The sequence below is a fragment of the Cydia strobilella genome, chromosome 12 (assembly GCF_947568885.1).
Source record: "Cydia strobilella chromosome 12, ilCydStro3.1, whole genome shotgun sequence".
Classification (NCBI taxonomy): domain Eukaryota; kingdom Metazoa; phylum Arthropoda; class Insecta; order Lepidoptera; family Tortricidae; genus Cydia; species Cydia strobilella.
The window spans coordinates 11,320,922-11,345,169 of record NC_086052.1 but is presented as its reverse complement, the minus strand read 5'-3'; the positions used below and the strand labels follow the sequence as shown (position 1 = coordinate 11,345,169).

At 36.5% G+C, this 24,248-nt stretch overlaps 3 protein-coding genes across 3 annotated transcripts; 1 reads left to right on the top strand and 2 right to left on the bottom strand.

Annotated features, from left to right (window-relative positions):
• Window positions 1–1,991: 1,991 nt before the first annotated feature.
• On the top strand, window positions 1,992–8,782 carry LOC134745785 (lysophospholipid acyltransferase 7-like). The gene is made up of 7 exons (XM_063679871.1): window positions 1,992–2,263; window positions 3,051–3,331; window positions 3,947–4,098; window positions 4,603–4,799; window positions 6,939–7,124; window positions 7,541–7,667; window positions 7,922–8,782. Exons 1-7 carry the CDS (start codon window positions 2,049–2,051, stop codon window positions 8,240–8,242), a joined length of 1,479 nt encoding a protein of 492 aa, XP_063535941.1. The 5' UTR covers window positions 1,992–2,048; the 3' UTR covers window positions 8,243–8,782.
• Window positions 8,783–9,442: 660 nt separating this feature from the next.
• LOC134746116 (pyridoxal kinase) lies at window positions 9,443–17,300 on the bottom strand. Its single transcript, XM_063680379.1, has 6 exons — window positions 17,193–17,300; window positions 16,967–17,097; window positions 15,006–15,249; window positions 13,697–13,963; window positions 12,829–13,008; window positions 9,443–10,819 (listed from the first exon to the last, which is right to left on the bottom strand). Exons 2-6 carry the CDS (start codon window positions 17,054–17,056, stop codon window positions 10,698–10,700), a joined length of 903 nt encoding a protein of 300 aa, XP_063536449.1. The 5' UTR covers window positions 17,057–17,097; window positions 17,193–17,300; the 3' UTR covers window positions 9,443–10,697.
• A 3,618-nt stretch (window positions 17,301–20,918) lies between these two features.
• Window positions 20,919–23,203, bottom strand: LOC134745784 (biogenesis of lysosome-related organelles complex 1 subunit 1). Its single transcript, XM_063679870.1, has 3 exons — window positions 22,999–23,203; window positions 22,828–22,900; window positions 20,919–22,430 (listed from the first exon to the last, which is right to left on the bottom strand). Exons 1-3 carry the CDS (start codon window positions 23,057–23,059, stop codon window positions 22,172–22,174), a joined length of 393 nt encoding a protein of 130 aa, XP_063535940.1. The 5' UTR covers window positions 23,060–23,203; the 3' UTR covers window positions 20,919–22,171.
• Between the last annotated feature and the right edge of the window lie 1,045 nt (window positions 23,204–24,248).

Here is a 24,248-nt window from a genome sequence, read left to right as displayed (position 1 = left end):
TGGCCGGCGCGCCTCCCGGGCAGGAGTATGGCAGTGGGCTGCCGCTTGGCTCGCACGATAGTCGTGTCACGTGGCGCTCGCGCAAAATTGAAACTACGTAATGGCTTGGAAATATAAATATTGGTTGCCCAGAAACAATATTAGGAACTGACCGACACATTTTCAAACGAAAACGGCTGTGGCACACAGCCATACTTCATCATCAGACATACTTACTATCTCCGGATAAAAAAATTATGTTTACAGAATCAACGTTTGTAATTCCTACATATTTATCTTAAAAATTATAAATCAGTAGGTATAGGTACAAAAACTTGTCAAGTGACAACCCCGTGCCGACACTCACAGCTCGGTCATAAAACTGCAAAGAAGATTCACGGTTCGTGCGCGGTTATAAGTTTCAATTTTGGTTTACTAATGTATTGCCAAAAATCGTTTCCCAAAGTATTACTTCCCAAACTATTTTACGCAAATTATCATTTGGCAAAATTTCATTTCGCAAATTTTCATAATCCAACCTAACCTAACCCAACCTAGTATGGGGTTGGGAAATGAAATGGTTGCGAAGTAAAAAACTTGCTAAAATTTCATTTGGGAAATGAAACTGATGCCATAAGTTTGTTGGGAAGTGAAATTTGGCGAAAAATATTTTGGCTTAACGGCGGTATCCCTTCGATTTTGCTTGCAGGCGGCGAGTATAGGTATAATTTTATACCTAAATCAGACTTGTGAAGGAGTGAATTGTCTGTACGGTAGTACTATTAGTTATTCTGTGCTACAAGCATCAGTAACTCGTGTGTTTATACAGCGAGCTGCAAAATTGCATGGACACTTTATAAATGGAATTCATTCATAGTGCCCATGTAATTTTGTAGTTGGGTGTACACTGTGCATGATGATCCTTCCGGCCGATTTCGACCTTGGCGACCACTTCGACTCCTAGTAACTAAGCTAACTGTTACAGTTAGCACGGCGCTCGTGCTCGACGCTAAACGCAACGAGCGGAAAGCACGCCAGCCTGCTTCCATTCATTACCACTATGTGGCTGGTGTCCTCACGTGCTCTCAATGTTCGCGAGGGTTCGCCTCGAAGATCGGCTACGTCAGCCATATTCGGGCGCACGAGCGCACGCGCGCAAACTGTGCATAAGGCCCTTAGGGCCACCGCACACTATTATAGCGTCTCCGATTTTTTTTATAGCGTCTTCCGAGCGTCCAACTCTGTGACTGCTGCTCGACGCAACGTTGGCGCATCTGCGCAGCGACGCCATTTTTCATCACTGACTATACACATATATTATACTACTCTTTGCTATACACGCTCAAAAGACTAGTGTGGGGTGGCCCTAACTGTCACGCTTCTTAAGCTCGCTCCACCCTCGTTCGCGAATCGCGACGCGAAGCCGCGAAAGCAAATTTGGAGCGGGCGTCCCAGATCTGCGAAATCGACTCCACACTCGCGTTCGCGGCTTCTGGTCGTGATACGCGCATGAGTGTGGAGGGCCCTTTACGCATGCTGAATCAGTCGCTAGAAAGCTTACAAAAAAAAGAAAAGCTTATCAAAGTGGGAAAGCTTATCAAAGAGTAGTATAATGCTAACATGCGCTATGTGCAAGCGTCATTAATCGACCAAAAAGTTAAGTTGATTAAACGACAAACCTAACGTGACGAGACTCCTTTGCTGAGTAATGATTACAATGTATCGTCAGAGTTCTGCCAAGCTCCGTTCAGGGCCTTTTGAAATATCAACAATTATATCCTGTAATCTATGAATTTGTTCTTCACACTATTGGCAGTCTGTAAATGATTGAAATAACCATAAAATTTATGTAAAATGTAATGACTTTTAGATTTAGATTGTATTGTGTATTAGTTAGATTTTAGGTATAAGCTGTATAATTACTTTTGTGTTTTATGTTTGAGCTGATGGCCAAGTTGCCAATGCTCGTAATAAATGAAAAAAAAAAAAAAAAAACAATGTATCGTCAAAATTGACAAGTAGACAAATAAAACATTTTTATATTTATAATAAATGGGTAAATTTCGGTTATGCTAGATACAGCAACCGCTATATTTTACACATCGCTTTTAGCATGCGTACCACTTGGTTGCTTGTATAAAAACATTGAAGATGAGCAAAAGCGGCGTGCATTAGGTACTGGGATAGGAATACTGATTGCACTAGTTATTTGCGGTCCCAAAGTATTTTACACAGTTTTATTGGTATCGGGAAATATTATTGTGATTAAATGCTGCGATAAACGGTAAATAATGCGCATTATCTAAGGATTATATTTTTATTCATTTTCATTACAATCATTACATTCCACAGCATAACAGTATTCCAAACCAAACACTATGTCTATGATTCCAAAGCACTGTGAAACCAATAGACAAATTCATACACATAGTACACAAGTCAAAATTAACATATTACAGAAGAAGGCCGTCCATTCATGGTCTCGCAGAACCTCAAGCATTCTCATTCATAACACACGTCCAACCATTCACTCGCAAACACATCACAGCTTGGAGGATATAACCAAACGGAGACGCCACGTCTGTAATTTTCTGTACAAAAAAGTCTGCCGATTTTGGCGGGGGAGGGGAACGTCAAATGTATATGTAACGTAAAAATAGCCATGTCAGATAAACGTCAGTCCATACATTGTGTATGACCATTGGCCGACTATTTTCGACAGAGGGGAACGTCTGTTAATGGCTACTCCGATTGGTTATATCCTCCTAGCATCACAGTCATCACAAGATCAATTTATATATAGTTACTGGTAGAAATATCCCGTAATTATTTTTTAACAAGCAGAACTCGCGAACGATCCTATTAAGCTAAGCGTTTAAGAAGTGTAACGCTCTTACGGTAGACGTCGCTAGGGTCCCCTAGACCGATATAGTGGGAAAATTTGCTGACTGTCGAGGTCTTGGCGGCTCAGTTGGCAGTGAGTTCAAGTCTCACCAACGCAGTAATTTCTTCACTTTTAAAATTTATTCTAAGCTTAATATCCCGTAATGTTTGTTTGTTCATATTTACAGTTTCGTCCATAAAATGAGCCTCTCGTTTACATGGATGTTTCTTCTATATTTGTATTTCCATGCTGGATGCACAAAATACGCTGGGTGGTTATTCCAAACTTTATCATTACGGCTGGTCGGTTTAGCTTTCGAAATTAATATCTATGACCAAACTACAAGCAACACTGAAAACAAAAGTGCTCCTCATAAAGTTCCCGCGAGTTTACCTGACGAAAAGGTTACTCAATTATCCGCCGCTGACATTGCCACGTATGCGTTTTTCTTTATTGGCATACATAAAGGTAAATTGAATGTTATAATTATAAATATAGGTACCTAGATCAGAGTGGAACTAACAAGTGTAGTTAGTAGGCACTAACTACGCTTGTTAGTTCCACTCTGATCTGATCACGCTAAAGGCCAATCAAGACGGGATATTTTTTCGCAAAATCTGATTAAATTGTTAATTGTTTGGGGTAGATGCTAAAATGAAATTCAGACATTGTCTCGCCGATCTCACTATGAAAGTGTAGACGCTAAATGAAATTTACGCTAATTTAATTTCTGATCAAATTGGCAATTTGATTGTCCCGGCTGGACTGACCTTAAGTTCGCACTGCCTTGGCAGTGACAATGTATAGCCGCGTTCCTCATTTAACACATTCACTGCTGAGCTACGGTCATAGCTGATAACATGGATTTCCCGGTATGTAGCGGGTAAATGCTTCGTAGAGGCAAAACGACAACGTGTCGTGATTAGCGCTGAATGGGTTAAAACGGCGGGTGAACGCTCACCTGAGAGTCCAATTCATAACCATAAAGCGCTTCATGTACCTAGATGAGACCAAGCATCTTGGCCAATGTAAGCTGCCGAGCCCGTCGTGGATAAACCCGATCCAATACTTCTTTTGTTTTAGGGCCGTATTATACGTGGAAAACCTTCAACGACCATTTAAATAGCATTGCCAGCGTGCAAGGTGATTTCTGGGTGGTTACCGAGCAGAAACTGAGAAAGACTTTATTGCTGACACTTGGATATTTTGCCCTGCGGTCGAATTACCCAATCTCTGTAAATATTATTTAGTAACTTATCTCAATCAAGTGATGAAATTGTGAATAGTTCGAGCTGGTTTAAAACGCCATAGTATTGACGTCTCAAATAATCTAAGAATAAGAATGATTTATTGCAGTACTGTGTACATTTGTAGGTGGTAATCATGATACAATTACAATTTGTTTCAACAGTTACCCATTTCGGGTATGCAATACTTAAGTAACTTATAAACTAAAAAGACTTGCTCGTAATGCGCTGCTTCATTTAGATGTTAAGTCAAGAGATTTAATATAAAATGTTTATCTTTAATAACTATGTAGCTATTGACTTAGCACAACCGCAAAAAATGTTTATCTTTAATAATTTCAAATAAAAGGGCTCTAATCACGTTGCAACAAATTGAATTTAGATAATTGCCGGCTAAGTAGTCGCAATCGTCCGAACAAATGCCGCAATGTAACGCAAATCGTACTTATGTAATTATCGGTGACGTGACTGGAGGCCTTACAACTTTCACAGATGTACGAAGATGATGAGTTCTACACAAACTATGGCACCGATTATCGATTCTTATTCTGTATGCCACAACTAATGATTTACTACCTGGAGTCCCAGATCATCCTGATGATTACCACTAGCGCGTGTTCGGGAGCGGGGTTCGGTGTGTATCGTGCCAAGTCCATGGCGGTCCCGGGCGCCGGACCTACAAAACCGGTGTAAGTTCACATCATAGGGGCTTAGATGGCTGCCTGTTTATCGTCTATCACTGTGAATCTCACTATGGCACTTACCTACATATATACTTGTATGTACCTAAACCGAGTGACGCATGATACGACAGTCGATAAACGCGTGACCATCCTATGCGTACATGATATCATATATATAAAATTAGCATGTATTAGTACTGTTGTGTATATAGAATATTGTCCTTAAACTAAAACACTTATATTAGGTACCTCTACATACAGCTCTACGACGTGATGTGTATAGGTATTTAGGTAAGTTTCATAAGTCACAACCATATGTCACAACTCTCACCAAGTTTGATCCCTGGGTCCTACACCCACCTGGAGACTTGGAGAGAGACCTCTCTGTAAATAAAATTTGTTTACATTTTACATGCTCTGAAAGTGTGGGTCGTTGTTGTTCTAAAAAGTGTGCAGAAAATGATGCGTTTCTGCTCTAGAGCACTGTACTTTCTAAGTACGTTTTTTTTTTTATAAGCAATTAAAATTATGATTTGTTATACTATTTTCATTCTGATAATTAACTCCCCATTCCATAAATAACGATATTTTTACCTAAATTGTTAATTGAAAGTACCCTCAAGAAATACTAACACTGAAGTTAATAGTTAGCCGTGTTTTTTTAAATGCACATGTATTTTACTTTACTCGTATTCGAAATGAAAAGTAGATTGTTTAACTCGGGTGAAAGGCACCATATATTTCTGTCGAGGTAGTTGCGTTCGAGCGCCAATAGTCCGGCTTTCATCCCTTGGTCAAAAATCTACTATTAAATAAGTACCCTCACATAATAGGTTCAGTTTCAGCACAAATAGTAGAGGATAAAATGATTATATTATCTTATTCCTTCTTCATGTTCTCATTTCATGTCTATATGTAAAACAATTAGAATACTTATAGCAGATACTTTTGGACTACAAAAGGGGTTTTAGATACTTTTTGCGCGTGATAGCTAAAAGGAGAAATATCTTTGTTATATATAAGACTGGTGAAACAAACGAAGCAAAGATAAGCTATTTAGTTACATTTCCTTTCAAAACATGTATTTAAATAGCTTACCTTTGTAAGACTTCTAAAACAAATGAAGACCTTTAAGCTATTTTATTATATTCATTGTAAACAATGTATCTAGGGTCATTTATTTAGTCAGGTAAAATGATAATAGATTTAGAATAGAAGAAAACCATACTTGAAATAAAACACATTTATTATAAGTACTTACATTATATTCGGACACCGCCAAAATAGAACACCACGTTTCCAGAACACCACGTGTTAAATAAAATCAACTTATTATAATAAATATCACAATGTGACCACGAAGGTAAAGAGACTGAAGGTGTGGAGTTTAGCCGTCCAGACTTCCGTCGCCAGCTGGAGTCAGAGCAAGAATGCCCCCTCCACAAGCGGACAACCCTTTTTATGCTAAAGTCCCCACCTTCATTCGAACTAAGTTTATACAAGACAATCAAGACAACTTCCGGTTATTAATATAAATTTAATTTACTTATAAACTACTGTTATAACTATTCATAATTTCACATAATTAATTTAGGATTTATCTAACCGTTATTTATAATTTATTACATCACAAGACCCTATTCGAAACTAAAATGTACAAAGTGTACTTCCGGTTAACAAAATTAATTCACTATACGTTTAACAACTTTTTATTACTATTCGTATTGCTTTTTTTATTTAATTTAAATTATATCTAGGTCTCTTTAATCATTTATTATCTAACACGCGCCATACCTTTGATGCTGTGATGCTCACTTATGTAATAAAAATACCTAATTATGACTTTCCAAAGATAGCATGTAATTTCGCATCACACTCGCTCAGTAAATGTGGAATTGCACGCAGGCTTAGCGGAAACTATAGAAAAAGCGTTTACCTAGGGAGTTGCGAAGTTTCTAGTATTATAAATAACAGTTTTTTGTCTTTATACTTAATTTTTTTCATCGCAAGTGTGATGAAAAGCAAATAATATTGCAAACTCGAGTCTGTAAATCGCTCCGGCAAGCCGTCGCGATTTAACTATACTCTCGTTTGCAAATTTAACTTACGCCCCATGTTGCACAATGTACTATTGTATGCTTGCAGCGTAGGACCAGAACTGCCACCGGATAAAGAAGAATACAATTTTTCAATGCTAAAATGTTTCGATAACGAGAAAATATTGATGGGGCCGAAAATGAAGGACACGATACGTGGCTGGGACATGGCCACGCGGTACTGGTTCGCGCAGTATATCGTCAAGAATCTTATTAATAATAATTTCGAAGTAAGGTACGACGTACACTGAAATAGATCCCCTACAGTGGCCGAGGCCGGAAACAGTTTATAATTTATATAATATACAGGGTGGCTAATAGTGCGTTCCCATTGCCAGGGAGGTTTTGGGATTACACTGAGCAACTTTTACTATGGGACCAACCACAAAATCGCGAAAAAAAAATTTACCCTCCCATAGAAAATGGACTAGCCAAAGCAGCCAATTTTTTTTAGCCCTAAACTAAATTTTTTAATACTTCTTTTAACATCGGTTTGGTTAAGGTTTTTAAATCCTACTTTACATACATCACGACGATAAAACGATTTATCGAAACGTGGATTAAATTTAGTTCCTAAAACAAGAAACGGATTCTCTAAATTTGCAGATTATAATTTATATATAAATAAAAAGCTCTAATGTGATATTGCAGAAGCGCATGCTCATTCCTGCTTTGGACGATATGGACGGGTTCCACAATCCAGGATACAATCATAGCACTGACCCTCTGGGTCTACATTCACTTGGAATCAGATTATTCCCAGTTGTACTCGGAATCGGTGAGTAGATATAATTTTATCAATAAAACCTTCATAACAAACTCGGGATCGGGATCTTTGTTTTTCATGTACCTACAGCTTACAGTTATCTCTGCAGCTTACTGAACCTATGTGTCCCGATTTCTGCTACTTATGTGACCCGTTTTCTCCAAGTCTCTTCTCTGACCCATTGCGATGAAGTCAAGACCCGATGATCCTAGGGCACGGAAACTTAAAACGAATATAAAATTTAGTAAACTAATTATTTATTTCAGCTAACAGGCCCATGGGATCTCGGCTTTGCGATAATGCGCATTTTATGCTTGTGCTATCTTACGCCATGTCTCATCATAGAAGACTGGGCCGTAGCTCTGAGATATTACAACTCAATCTACTGGGTATACCACATTGTACTCGGAGTTCTGACCGTGGCAGCGATTGCTGTAGATAAAAGTAGAACAAGAGTGAAATGCGTCACGAATGCAGATACTCTAAAAGATATTCCTGCGGGAAAAAGTAAAACTGATGACGTAGCATCAAGCAAACCTGAAAGCACGACCCAGGACAGCGGGCCGTCTACAAGTGGAAATAAATGATAGGGGTTATTAAATCTATTCTTTCCATGGACATTTTCTGCTACGTGGATGCTATGAGCGACAGGGAAATAATACGTCTTTGTCCCTCTCTGCAGAAAGTGTCCGAAGACAGGATAGATGCAATGATGGTTGCACCGTTTAAGTTGCGTACCTAGCCCGTACCGTGAACTCCCGTGCATAGACAAAGAACATAGAAGACTTAGAGGGGAAGGTGCGAACACTGCGAACATCGGAAAACGGAATTTTCGTATATATCTATGCCTCTGTCTGTCTTGCATTTGAGAAAGACGACAGGCATGGGATAAACGAAGTGGTTCGCAGTCATAGCCCAGTTTTGACATCTGATGTAGATAGAACTGAACGGCTACTTGTTATGGTTAATTGGATTGTTAAATAAAAAAACAGTGCTTGACAACCTAGTTGCCGCGAAATATACAGCAGACGTCTTGCGCTATTTAATTTAGTGACCAAAACAGCTCTATATTCTTGAACAGTTTTCTTTTGTATACTTAGCGCCACTTGCACCATTCCACTAACCCGGGGTTAACCGTTAACCCAGTGTCAAATTGTACTGGTAACCATGGTAACTCCAGGTTTAACCGGTTAACTCCGGATTAGTTAATGGTGCAAGTAGCCCTTAGCTGTTTTGTAATAAAGCCTATCTAAATAAAGTGTTCGTTACTGTTTCCGCAGCTTACTTTAATTTTACAATAAGTAGGTGCCTATTCTATAAAATTATTCACATGCTTGTGTAAAAGAATATATAGTAAACCATACTTAGTATTGACAACTACAAGCTCTCGGAAACTTCTACCAAAACCCAAATGGGGTAGTAAGGGAAAAACACTAGGTATAAGTTAAGGAAATTTGATTTTAGGCTGATTTTAGCGTTCCGCTCTTTATTATTGACAGCAATGACTGGCGAGATTATCAAAGCAAATAAAAATAGTTTTAAACATGTAGCTTTTATATTTAAAAAAAATATTGTACTCATAACAGCATAAAATCTAAATTGAACATAACATAATAACAAAATTACAACATTCGTAAATTGAATTTAGCAATATTTATATATTATTTATACTTATACATTATGGAAGACTGTTTGGACCAACTAGTTTTTACCATTGTAGCAATATAAACTATTTAATTAGCTAATACAATTAAAAATAAAACTTCATAATATAATAATTGTATTATAATAATACGGATTTCTTTATATTGTCATTTTTATTATAACCGTTAGCAGGTGATTCTGCATAATAAATCTATTATATTTTATACCAAGTACCTATATGTAAATCAGTAATAACAATTTATCTATTAAACTACATATATCACATTTTGCTACGTGTCGTCATTTTTAGGGTTCCGTACCCAAAGGGTAAAAACGGGACACTTAGACTCGGCTGTCCGTCCGTCTGTCACCATCAGGCTGTATCTCATGAACCGCGATAGCTAGACAGTTGAAATTTTTACAGATGAAACATGATAAAATAAATATTTAAGGGATTCCAACCGTAACCGTAGTTATGCAGAAAACGAACTACTCCATTTTTTAATCAATGCAGAAAACGACCAAAGCCACTGAGGGTGTAAGTTACTTTGACAAAAATAAAAAGTTGGTCGTTTTCTACAGAACTAAGGTCACTTATCGTTGTGTGAGTGATGTCATGTCACATCAATCTGTCACTTTGTCAGATATTGTCTTGGACACATATAAATGTATGTCCCTTATGATAACCTTCTCTGCCTAACTTGATTTCGTTAGAGCTCAACACTGTAGTCATCGCCATCGCATAATATATGGAGACGTCACCTACTTTAGCTGCCAATTGTAGCTATGTACAATATTTTGCACTACTTGACCCTTTCCTTTGTCTATAACTTTAGTATGCGGCCACAGGCCACTTATGGCTTAAAGGACTCGCATCCAGGCCATAAATGATTAAAAAAAAAAAACAGGCCACTTAATTTTGCTATGTTCAAGTAACTAATACATATAAAATAGTTTAACTTAGTTCTAGACTTAGGGTCGGCTGCACTAAACCGTCTGTCACCGTTTTACCGTTCGCTAAATTTTATTGTATGGAAAGTCTCATAGTTCTCTGCTGCTTGACGTTACTCAGTCTGTTAATTGTGGTTGGTGCAACTGGCCCTAAGTCAAATGTTTGCTAGCATTTGTCAGTTAAATATAACATTAACATATATTATAGCGGCAAATATATTTAAACAAAACCGCATTTAATAATTTGCTCTCGTCAAAAGCGTGTCTTCGTACGATCTTAAAGCTGTAGAATCGGGCCAAGCTAACTCTGCATGGTATTTGCAGTGACAAAGTATGGCGATGCCATCATTAAAATCAAATTTCTCCACTACCTTTCTTTTGTTTTGTCCAAGTCGGTGCAAAGTTAGCTTAGACGGATTCCAGATAACAATAAATTATTATATTTTCTTAACAGCTACAATCCATTTTCTTAGCGTTTATTTGTATGACGGGATCTTCGATGGTGGCTTTGTTCTGTATCAATCTGAGCTCTATCAGCGCCGGGGGCACCTTGCCTGTAGGGTGTTTGGCTGGAAAAGAAACAAAAATGAGTGAGTACCTACCTAGCTATATAAAATTACATGTTAGTTCCAATTTAAAGGGGCCCACTGATTACCAGCCGGCCTGTCAGTCGTTCGGAACTGTCAAATGTTTGTTCTAACTGACAGGCTGATATCGTCCGGCGGACTGATAATCAGTGGGCCCCTTTAGATGGTATTCTATCAGTCCAATATCTTGGTCCAATGTGTATTTGTGTCTCACAGAGTGAGACGTAATACTTTAAGTATGTTTGTAACTAACAAAATATGGATTGTATCGTCCGAAATAAATGATTTTTATTTTTTATTTAATACACATTGGACAAAAAAATTGGCCAGGTGTAATACCACCCATAGACAAATATATGGAACGAATGATGAATGAATGGGGATTGTACACTCATGTAATAAAAGTATCAGAGCTTAGAAAATTAATCAATACAACGCCGCGTGCTTCCTTGTTGTAGGTGGCTATGTTTACTATTTTTTGTATAAACAATTAGTTCTGTGCTTATGAAAACGGTTAGAGTCAGACCAAGAAAAGTCTGCAACGATTTCGATAGCACACGCAGTGCAAGTGTTATTTTAAACGTGAAACTTCTATACAATTATGACGTATAAATAACACTTGCACTGCGTATGCTATCAAAATCGTTGCAGACTTTTATTGGTCTCTTTACCTTACTGCTAGTTAAAAGAATAAAAATAAAACTGCTTGACTGACGGCTGTCAGCCTGTCACAGGCACAAAATTAGGTACAGTCAACCAATTTGAATCCTAGACCACTATAGAACCTTGTTTTTTTTTTTTTTTTTATACCACGTCGGTGGCAATCAAGCATATGGCCCGCCTGATGGTAAGCAGTTACCGTAGCCTATGAACGCCTGCAACACCAGAGATATTACACGCGCGTTGCCGACCCTTTAAAAACCTGTACACTCCTTTTTTGAAGAACCCCATACTGTAGCCCCTCGGGAAAACCTCGGCAGGGAGCTCATTCCACAGCCGAAGCGTACGCGGGAGGAAATTCCTCTTAAACCGCACAGTACGCGACCATTGTTGCTTTAACTACTAGATAAATGACATAAATCAAGCATTGTCATAGAAGATAAACAAATTGATTCATTATGACATGGTTTTATAGTCGCCTAGGTATCAAATTGGTTGACTGTACAATACGAGCATCTCAGGCATGGCACAATTTACAGTCACACGGTTAATTATATTTGTACATACATAATTATGATACGTTATTCATTATTCATTGTAATATTGTTGTTATGTCACTCATGTGCATATTGTTGATAATCTTAATAAAGCTTTCCGTTTGTGTATCAAAGCCAAAGAAGAATATTTTAAAGGTAATGTTCTGTTTCAGTTAAATGGTTGTACAAAGACTTATATTGATTGTCAATATAAGCAAAGATAGATATAACTCCGTAATAGATGGATACAGTCTAAAGAAAAAACGTGCCTCGAAAATCACGAAAATTTGATTGTCGATCAGATGGCGCCACTAGTTTTGGCCTACACTCGTATAGAGGGCGTTGACTGTTTCGTTTGTTATTTATAATTTTAACGCATACCAGTGAAAGAACATGGGTCAAACTCATATAAAAATAATTAATGCAAATAAAAAAATCATTTATCCATATTTAAATACATTTTATCGTATTTTTATGAATATTTATTTTTAGTTTTAAAGTGTGTCGACAGATGGCAGTGAATTTACTGGGGTTACAAAATTTACTATGACAGTACCGCTCTAGTATAAGTTACTCTATGATATAAGTCTAGTGAAGTGAAACTAACCGTGAATCATTCAAAACTCTTAAATGGTTGTAGTTTTATTTTTTTTATGATATTTTGTAAAACACGTGTAAGTAAGAAAATTATTCCTGAAAAGAAAATTGTCAAGGTATTTTTGTGCCACTGTATGCATCACTGTAATCAGTCGGGCATTTAGATTTTTTAAATTGTAACTTGTAAAAATTACCTACCTCTAGCTTTCTGATATGTATCTTTAACAATGGCCTGCATAGTAGCAATCGTCTTCTCAAGCGTGAGATTCAAGTTGTCGCCAGTTTTATACGACCACGCTAGGAACAACGCGGCGAACAGGTCCCCTGTGCCCGTGAACGTCGCGTCCACTTTCGGGATCTGGATTGTGTAACATTCACCTGGAACACGGAAACAAAGTTCTGTCGGTTGTTTTCTGTCTGCGGGTCTGAGGGAGTTAAGAGAGTTGCTATACTTAATACAAAAATATTACTTTGCTAATCCGCGAAAAGATAACATGCTAGTCAGTCAGTGCTAACCCGTTATACTTACTTGCGTATTTTTAACATGCAATTAATGTTACCACCCTCCCGCCGCAAAAGTAACACGCAATACTAGATACTCCGAAACGCAAGATGGTCCAAGTTTCAGCTTAATGGAAATCGGTAAATACAAGTAACTCCTCTGGAGTTGCAGGCGTACATAGGCTACGAAGACTGCTTAACATCAGGCGGGCCGTATGCTTGTTTGCCACCGACGTAGTATAAAAAAGTAGCATTTCAAATATACATTCTTATCTATAAAAGTCGCTGCCAAAACGAATTGACTATGATTGTCTAAACCACCATTCGAGCGCAACTTTTATATTCACTGAAAAACAATTGTGTCGAATAGATCGATAAGATGAGAATTGTTGTAACATACGGTAATAGATATGTTTGCGATTCAGTATTGATCACGCTAAAGTACCTCACTCATTCTTATTTTATTCTGCTACTGATAGCCTCTTTCTCAGCAACTAAGCGCTACTTTTAAAAATTCGCGGCCATAATGCTGAAAACGTACCTATTGTGTTTTAAAGACACTTACCTTTTGAGCTGGCAATTGCAATCATATTGTCACTATCACCCAAATCTGTGCTCGAAAGCACTACAGTCTTAACGCCTTTACTATGCAGCACTTCAATAACTTTGCAAGCTCCCTTCACGTCCTCTACTCGAAGGCCAGTCATTAGTTCAGCTTCAAATTGGTTCGGAGTGATGATATCTGCGAGAGGCACTACTATGTCGCGGTACACGGGCAGTATGTTTTCTGGAACATACATTTTGCCGTTGTCGCCCATGACTGGATCACAAACTGAAATTGAGAATGGTAATGTTACGATAAAGTATGATTTACCTATGAGCCCTTTCTCAAGTCGACACCAAGAATCGACAAACGGAGGTGAAGTCTTTAAGAACTTCTTTGGAAGTAGTAGTAAACTTTTATACAAACATTTTAGTCTCTGAAGGTTCCTCCAAGTCTAAGTCCTAAGGCATAAATGTTTATTAAGTTAGCTAATGTTGTTTTGAACTTTTATTTTACACAATAAGTAACCGCAGTAGTATTAGGCCGCGGGCCAGGCGAAAATTTCGTCAGTCATCGCCTCCCGGTTGATATTTTCTCACATGATAGTTTAGAAGCTATTATGAATTAAAAAAAACCGTCAGCCGGTTGTGTCGCGGTGGAAAGACCGTCAGCTGGTAGCATGAACATGTATAAAATATGCACTTTACCATTTTATGTCCGCAAAGTATACGTGGAAACGCAGGCGTTTATTGAAACGCCTGATGGCACGCTACATGCAGTTTCATGATTTTGATACCACTATCATAATGAGGTACGGCACGTATTTTTTACATGTACCAATATGCCACAATAGCATCTAAACTATCATCTGACAAAGTATCAAACGGGAGGCGATGACAATTTTTTATACGTGTGTCGGTGGCTGGCATTCCTCAACCCACCAACGGAGCGGCAGCTGACGTCCACCAGGTTCATCATACAGTCAGTCGTTAACCACTATACGAGTTATCGACTGGGAGGCGATTGGTCATGGAAATCTGTTCCTGGCTCGCGTCTATATCCTGAATTTTCACAATTTTCCTAAGTGTTGATGACATAATTAATCATATTGTAGTCAAGATAACAAGATTTAAGGTAATAATATGATAATATAATTGGATTAGTTACACAATATAATGTGATAAAAAAATAGTTCACTTTAGGTATATAATTAGAAGGTAAAAAAAGGCGAAAAAAAAGTCAGGCAAAGGTTTGTTAGTCTATGGCCAATAACAGATCACAATTACTGTACAGCAAAGAATGAAGCTTATGTAAGTTATCTATGGCTTACCATATATTAAGTTAGGATTCTTCTGTTTCAGCTTTCTGATGATTCCAGCAATCTGTTTTAAAGAGTCTGGTGATCTCGAGTAGCCAGTAATGAGGTGTGTGTAATAGTCAACCTCATTTAATGTCAGTCCTTCAAAGAGTTCCTCCATTTCTTCATTTTTCAACACATTGCCTTTTATGTGTTTATATGCAGTATGTGTTGAGAATTGGACTGTGTTGATAGAATCAACTTCAAATCCTAATACCTTAAAAAAAAGACATAAAAAACTTGACGACCGTATATTTTATTTACTTTATTGGGAAAAAAAAAACAGATACAGGCCAATAAGATTTACAGGCAAAATTATAAAAGTACATATAGCCTACATCCTAAGACAATTCCCACTAGGAGGTCCGACAGTAGTTTTAGGACAGCATTGTGATCAGAACTAAATACACAGACATACACTAAAACTTAACAATAACGACATTTAACACTTCTAAAGTATATGAGCACATGCATAGATTTATCATAAAAATAAATTACGGCTAATGAACACTACAAGAAAAAAAAAAGAAATGAAATTACACAATATATAGAAGCTTAGAATTAAAGTTGTTATATCAAGCTGACTTAACACTTAAATTCAACTCAGGTATTATTAAATATGTCAACCGAGACTAGGCGTTTATTGTAGTTATTATACTACAATGGGCTTGCACCCCAGCATTAGTGGCATATAAAAACTATCTCAGTTTGAAAAGATTGTGGGAACAAAGCTGTACACCTAATCCCCATGTGACTTATTCTCAAGCTGCTCATAAACCTAATAAAAGGCTTTCTGCTCTGTTGTAGTTTGCATTTTGTTTCGATCATATCAAAATCGCGTTTGTCTTAATAGGTTTTAGTTTATGGGCAGCTGAAAGTTAATCCTCTAAAGTACTTTTTTAACAAATAAATAAATATTATAGGACATTCTTACACTGATTGACTAAGTCCCACGGTAAGCCCAATGAGGCTTGTGTAATCGGTACTCAGACAACGATATATATATATATATATATATATATATATATATAATATATAAATACTTAAATACATAGAAAACACCCATGACTGAGGAACAAATATCTGTGCTCATAACACAAATAAATGCCCTTACCGGGATTCAAACCCAGGACCATCGGCTTCAAAGGCAGGGTCACAGTCACAACTCGCTAGGCCAGACCGGTTGTCAACACATTCACTACCAAGTACATACTAGGCATGTTCATTTTGTATTGGAAATGGGGCACTTGGCACTGAGTGTTAAATAAAGTATCAAATTATAAAAATCAAAGATGGATTTAAAACACATACATCATTCTGCAACTTAAGGGCATAAAATGTAACATGTCAATTAAAAAGATAATTTATTTGTTGTATCAAAACTGAAAAAACCAAGTCAGAAGTCTAACTTTGAACTCTGGTTGTTTTACATCATTGAAGGAAAATTACTGTGTGGATGAATTGTTTCAATTACAATGTGTGCATAGTAAATTAAACTTTTTATGTATTATTATATTTACAAAGCACACATGAGAGATAGAGATAGATAGATATGATTCTCAAGGTAACATGACAAAAATATAGTAGGTATGTAATATATCAGTGCATAAGCAAAGATCTACTTATTTAAACAGTGCACGTTCAAATAGACCACTTATTCTTATTGGGCTAAGTCACATAATACAAAGCATTGAGAGGCAATAGGCAAATTCCATCCAATTACAACATTCATCTATGAACGTTGTTGACGAAACAGAAATGTGACCCTGAGCTGAAGTAAGCAAGCTGGCGTTATCAATTTGGATTGAATTGAATGCTCACTATGTAAGACAAAAATATTCAGAAATATAACTTAAAAAACTGCAGTTCGTTTTATTAAGTGAAAAATTGTGTATAATAACTGGAGTAGAGAAAGATATTACTGGCAAACTTACTTGCAAAGGAAAAACTGCACTTTTATTACCGACGTATCCGTGTACGACATGGCTTTGAATTGAGAGAACTCTGGGCGTATCTTCAGACATATTTTATAATTTCCGGCTTTTTGGCTGAATAGTTAAGGGTTCTGAAAAAAAAGTCCGCATTATTACCTGTTACGAGATAATATTTGCATTTATTTATTTATGTAAATATAAACAGTACGAATAGAAATGCACTTACTTCAATTAACAATACGATTTCCTGTGCACCAAAAACTATCACCAGTAAAAGCGTTCTAGCCTAACTGATACAGCTTATAATTATTTTACAATATTAAACTTATCAATGCACAATGTTATCTTATCAATAGTACTTAACTCACATGACAGTTGACACTGACACAAGACACAACTAAAACTACTGAATGCTGAATTGAATGAATGAACCTCAGAATAAGGGTATGCGCGCACGAGCAACTTAGTCGCAAGGCGATTTATTTGTCTCTTTTCGACAAATAAATTGCCTTGCGACTAAGTAGAGAGATAAAATAGTTGCGGACACAAAAGCCGCTCTCGTGCGCGCATCACGAGCGACTTAGTCTAAGTTGCTCGTGATGCGCGCCACATCAAGGGGTAAGTATGAAAATGCGCGCATGTAGCGACGCGACAAGCGGGAGACTTTGTAACGAAATTTCGATTGTTTTTCAATTTTTATGAGATGACGATGCGACGCAGCAGCGTGTTTAAGTAGGCTAATTTTCATTTAATTGAGTCTCCATAAACAAGAAATATTTTATCGAAATGTATTAAGTTCTATCAAAGATAGATATAACTCCGTAATAGATGGATACAGTCTAAGGAAAAAACGTGCCTCGAAAATCAAGAAAATTTGATTCTCGTTCAGAGGGCGCTACTAGCTTTGGCCAACTGTCGTATAGATGGCGTTGACGGTTTCGTTTGTTATTTAACAATTTTAACGTATATCAGTGAAAGAACATGGGTCAAAATCATTAAAATAATTAATGCAAATAAAAAAATCATTTATCCATATCTAAATACATTTTATCGTAGTTTTAAAAATATTTATTTTTAGTTTTAAAGTGTGTCGACAGATGGCAGTGAATTTACTGGGGTTACAAAATTTACTATGACATGGTTCTATTTCAAAAATTTTATAATAAAATTGACTAAACAGTATCGATAAAATTCTTATGCTTGAGTCTCAGAATAATGACTAAAGCATAGAAGTCGGGCAAAAATGCTTCGCAAATATGTATACCCGTACTTTACTTCCTTACGAGTTAGATAATGTGCCGAAAAGAGATGCATATATGCTTGTTATTTCTCATTTACGTCCGGTGTCATAAGTTTGATAATTTGCTAGGGATGTAACTATGTCGACTTTTTATATCGATAAATTATGCATAAGTTTATGTGCCATGTAAAAGAATAATCACGAAATTGGCAAATTGATAATAGTCTGGCTAATGAAAGTTGAACCTGAAAAAACGCGGCAATTTCAAGAAATCTGTAGCAGGCGGCTCGTTGAAATGAAATGAAATGAAATGCGTGGAATACAAGGATTGCATAACTTTTATACTTTTTATAATTTTCATATTCTAAAAATCATTAAAAATTATAAAAAATTATGCGATCCTTGGAATCAAAGAGCCGCCTGATATGATGATTAATGCATGTACCTAATATAGCTTTTATCTCATTTGCAGTCTACCACTCAGAACCGTCTAACTATACCTCTCGTTTTTTTATCATTAGAAAGAAGGCGAGCGATCTTAACGTGTCGTTTTATCGAAAAACACTTTGAAAATAAGTCACAACAAATATAATATACGATCATTTACATACTTTTGCTTTCATAAGTAAAATATTGCTATATTTATAAAAAAACTTGTCAATAAAAAGACACGTGGAAATGGTTTACCGTTTTTTCTAATGCTAAAAGACTAAGTATAGTTTCTAGTCATGTACAGTCAGCTGCAGAGAAAAGGCACCCCCCTGCATACAAAGTTCTGTAAATTAGTATGGACGTGGGGTACCTTTTCTCTGCAGCTGACTGTACCAAATAGGAAATGAAAAAAAAAAATACGTTCGTGTAGTATATTTTTTTTATTTAATAATAGGGAATATTACGCGAAACTCGGCGTAGGTGGCGCCACTATCACAATCTGAGGGTCTATCGCGAAACAAGAAAATCGAACTTTCGTTATCTAACATCTCTGTCACTCTTGCGTATTCGAGCGATAAAGAGGCAGCTAGATAACGAAATTTCGGATTCGAGTTTTCCGGTAGGTCCCCTGAAAACTTGTCAAAAACCTGTTAAAGGTACAGTATGAATAAGTTACTCTACAGTGCACTAAAAAAGCTAGTGCTGCACTCTGGTGGCAGAACATTGCAGTAATATCCCCTATTCCTCGTCCTTTGGAAATCTGAAATAAAAAGTTGAGTTTTGTGACCAACAATATTAATAAAAGGAACATTCATCAATGATCATTAATGTCTTTTTTATTAGGGTTCCGTACCCAAAGGGTAAAAACGGGACCCTATTACTAATACTTCGCTGTCCGTCTGTCTGTCACCAGGCTGTATCTCATGAACCGTGATAGCTAGACAGTTGAAATTTTCACAGATGATGTATTTCTGTTGCCGCTATAACAACAAATACTAAAAAGTACGGTCCCCTTGGTGCGCGCGTCCGACCCGCACTTGACCGGTTTTTAGTATTAAACTATAGTCTGGCAAACACAATCTGTCAGTAAGTAAGAACAAAGAAAACTATAGGTACAGTCGAAGGCAAAAATATCGATCCAGACAAATGGCTTAAAAATATGTGAACGCGATTTTATTGTCTGAGCGTACACATATTTTTGAAACTTTGGGAATGTATATATATTTATTCCCTTGACTGTACTCATCAATTAAAATGAGACAGTCCTGGGCCAAACTAAGAAAGCTGTAAATGTCGATAGGTTATTGATCTGAGGTCGATACATCACTATGCCAAAAACATAACCTTTCATACTTAGCAGAAAAGTTCGAAAATATATGCAAAAATCTATATAGACTTGAATGCAAGTAATAATTACATAAACAACATATCGATTTCTATGTTTAGGGTCAGGTCCTATAAATTAATTTCTTCAAAATTGAACAAAACTCACCGATTAAAGGTTATCGGTTCGTGCGTATTTTCTTTTCTTCCTGTATGCGATTTACAGCCCTCGATCACACAAGACATTATCACAAAGGGAACTTCAAACCATTACAAATAAAAACTCAGCACGTTTTCCAACAATCTTTCAGGAATAGCAACAATATAATTAAAATAAACCAAGATGACCGCTGAAACATCCCGAAATATTTCAACTAAAATAATACGACTATGTCAAGTTGTTACGGTTGTCACCTACCTGTGAAATAACGAACATATATTTTATTTGGCTGGATTATATTATAGAACCACATAGGACCATTTGACATTTCCCTCAGTTTATCTTATGACAATACTGAAAAAAACGAAAGAACTTGCGGATTGTTGTCTCACTCACTCATAGACAAAAAGTAATAACGTGTTGTGAATACGATATCTTTTACCAAGCTTCTATTTTTGCCCGGCTTCTTTGCTTTAGTCATTATTCTGAGGCTTGAGTCGGAAGTGCCATAGACTATCCAACGTTGAAAAGAGTAAGGTTGTAGTGTTACATATAGTTGGTCAAACCAAATTGGCAGTAAATAAGAACAAAAAAAACTATACTCATCCTTTTCTTTTGGGTGCTAGTACTAGTGTAAGACAAGGATAGTATGATTCTCTCTGTCTATGTTTGAAATGAGACAGTCCCTTGACAAACTATATGAAGTTGTAATACACAGATTATACTCGACGAGTAGAAAAAAACTTTTTTATATAAATGAGTTATAGGGAATAAGGAATTTAAAAGTGGGCTATAAATACTAGTGCTTTATTTAAGTTTTATTAAATACTTAAAACATCAAATCAATGGTTTTCTTAGATTAACTAAGACTAGTCGTTTTTTTCGAAAGATCCAAGAGGGTGTGCTTATGGCGATACTTTATCATGTCATGTATTTTTTTAAGTACCAATATTAGCCTCCTAAAAGGCCCATCATACAAGAAAATTGACAGTTGAATTAGAAATATATAGTGAAGGAAACGTGGTTGTATTTCTTATGTTATGAAATCAAATTAATCAAAAGAAATCCAACTGATAAAATTTAATATAGTTTATATCGCCTATATCGGGTACATAAATTAGTACTATAGGTAGGACTTTTGCGCTTAGGATAGAGAAATACAAATAAGATTGCTCCTTGAAATGAACACTGTTGGTGTACAGCATGTACCTAAACTTTTTTTTGGCAGTTAGCAGGAAAATAAACTAATATTTAAAATATTTTTGCAATAGTCAATTACTATTATGCATTAGCATTAGTGTCTGTTATCAATTATGCAGGTTTCATAGCAACATACCTATGGTAGGCAAAAAAGCAATATCTGTAAATATTTACTACCTATAAAATAAATACTTAAGGATATATAATTCTTTACATTACATAACCTTTCTCACCTTAATTACCATCCTGTAACTTGTGTCAACTTGGAGGTCATTTATTTAGTTAAAAGTTATTTTTTTCTTAATCTGACAAATAAAAACTAAACACCCAGAATAGTATTGGCCCAAAGTGTGAATGAATTTAAGAATAAATTAGACAAGCACAATGCAAATTCTACTCAACACTGAAAATTTAGTTAAGATGACTCTGGATACATGCATCTGCCTGCCTGAATTACAAAAAGAAAGAGTTAACAACTGACAGCCAACTCTGTTGAACAAATTTTAGTTGTTTATTCAGTTTAATTTGGATAAGGGTGTATACTGTATAATATTAAAAATACTTGTGTTTTTCTTCTTGCCAGCCATACTTTGCTATGTTGATAACAATTGGATGTATGTATACAAACGGGAACCAACCCACACCAAATACTCACTGAAAATCGAACCTTAATTATTTATTATTTATTTGATACACTAGCAGCTCTTGGAGCTGATGCGTGTATATCGAGCACTTGTATTTTATTTTGTAATGTTAAAACAATGTAGTAAACATTTGAATGAGTATCTGGTGTGGGTTGGTTCCGGTTTGCATAAATCCAATCACAAATTGTCACGATGTAAACTTTAGCTTATTGGTTGTTTTGTGTAGTGCTTGGCTGTTCTTGAGCCATTTTGTAAGCATTCTCTAGTGTGTCGGTAACTATTTTCATATCGTTCTCAATACTGCGGGCCCAGTTCTCTACATCACCAATCTCTTTTAGTGCACTACTGAAATTCTCAACCAACGCCAACCACTGTTGAGTCTGCTTTGAGAAATTAATGGCTCCTTGATGTAATAATTTCGCTTCAGCATCTAGCTTCTTCTGGTTTAAGTAAGCTTGAGCTACACTGAAACCAAATATAAAGGTTAATTTATTTGTAGGAATCGGGAGATCTGAAATAAGGTAGAAATATACTGATATTTCACTGGAAAATGCATCCAACATTCACACGTGGGACAAACCAGGAGAATAGTGACCTTAATTTTTCTTTGAGACAATATGTAAATGCTAATTAGCCTTTGGGAAATGAGCTCTATAGATGCCTAACCAAAGTAATACTTGTAATACTGTCCCTTGTCATCAAAATTTCCAAAACAAGGGAAAGTATTACTATTAGATTTGATCTCTGTTAACAGTAGAATTAGCTAAACTATGAAGAAGAAACTGGCTGGCTTCTAAATGACAATAAACTCATAACCATTGTTGTTAAACCACTAAGTACTAATAAAAATGAAGCTTCTCACCCAACATTGAGATGATCGACTAAAGCCTGTGTTAGATCATTTGCTGCAGCTATACATTCCTTGCGTTTTTGCTCTGAAATTTTAGATTCAAGTGTTTTAATTACATTAATGTAATAAGTTATTGATTGACACTGCAAAATATAAAAACAGGAAACAAGATAGTTTTTTTACCTTGTATGACTCTTTTCGCTGCTTGTTTAGTTTGATGTTCTTTAATTAGCGAGGACAACATGATTCTGTTTATTTATACGTATTCAGTATTGCATTCCGATCAGAATTTGGTCATTTGGATCTAAGTATACACACTGACAGGAATAAAACTGCAAGAAATACATAAAAGCCAAGCAAAGCAATAGGAGAAGTTATTATTTACGTGTATTTACCTAATTTACGTAGAATTTATGATCTGACGTGACGTCTGACGTTGACATTTGGGATAGGTAGCGTTCAGAAATATTGTGTGACATTAATAAGGGTATCTACACATTGCACAATTTGGCTTGCGATTTTTCGTTGGCCATGCTCAAAGAATATAATACTCACTACTCCGCCCCCAACATGGACATTATTTTACGACGATTTGTAAAGCCATTCCCTGGCCAGTTCAGACGGGATGATTAAATCGACAGATTTGATCAGAAAAGAAATTGACGTCAATCTTCAATTTAGATATTACACCATAAGGACCCTCCACACTCGTGCGCGAATCGGCGCGAAGCATACATTCCTTTTTTAAAGAACTTCATACTGTAGTCCCTTGAAAAAACTTCGGCAGGGAGCTCACTTCACGAGAGTGAACATGCCTTTTACGAGCATAGGGTCGGTAAACACACTGCTCTTGCTTCTGACGCTGCCGGTACTGTGACTGCCGTCGGAAAAACCGCCTCTGACGGCAACGTAGGGCATGAACAGTACGGCATTTACAGTATGTTCCTGCTCATTCCACTGCTCACTGCCCTGCCGGCCGTCAACAGCATACCTACTGTAGGGCTGTAGGGTCAATTCATATCTGTCAAAAATCGATTCTTACGTAATACTCCAGTCTAGGACGGTACTTCTATTATAATCCAAATCGCGTGTCCATTTCATTCGTTGATACTATCTGCCCGCACAGTATAGAGATAGAGTATAGATAGCTGACCCAGATGACCACTGTCGTTGCTACCCTTAGCAACACGATTGCATTGCATTAATAATTATTGTTCCTTAATGGAAGGACGTATCGATTTTCGCCTATCGCTTACACGCCGGCTGCGTTTATCATTGGAAAAAGGTTTTTCAAGCTCATTTCACTCGTTTTATTTACCTCAATTATATTATTATTTTATCGTAATTTGATATATACAATAATTTAAACGATATCTTTAATCTCGGGTTTAAATAATTCCAGAGATTAATAATTAATTATTTTAATAAAGTCG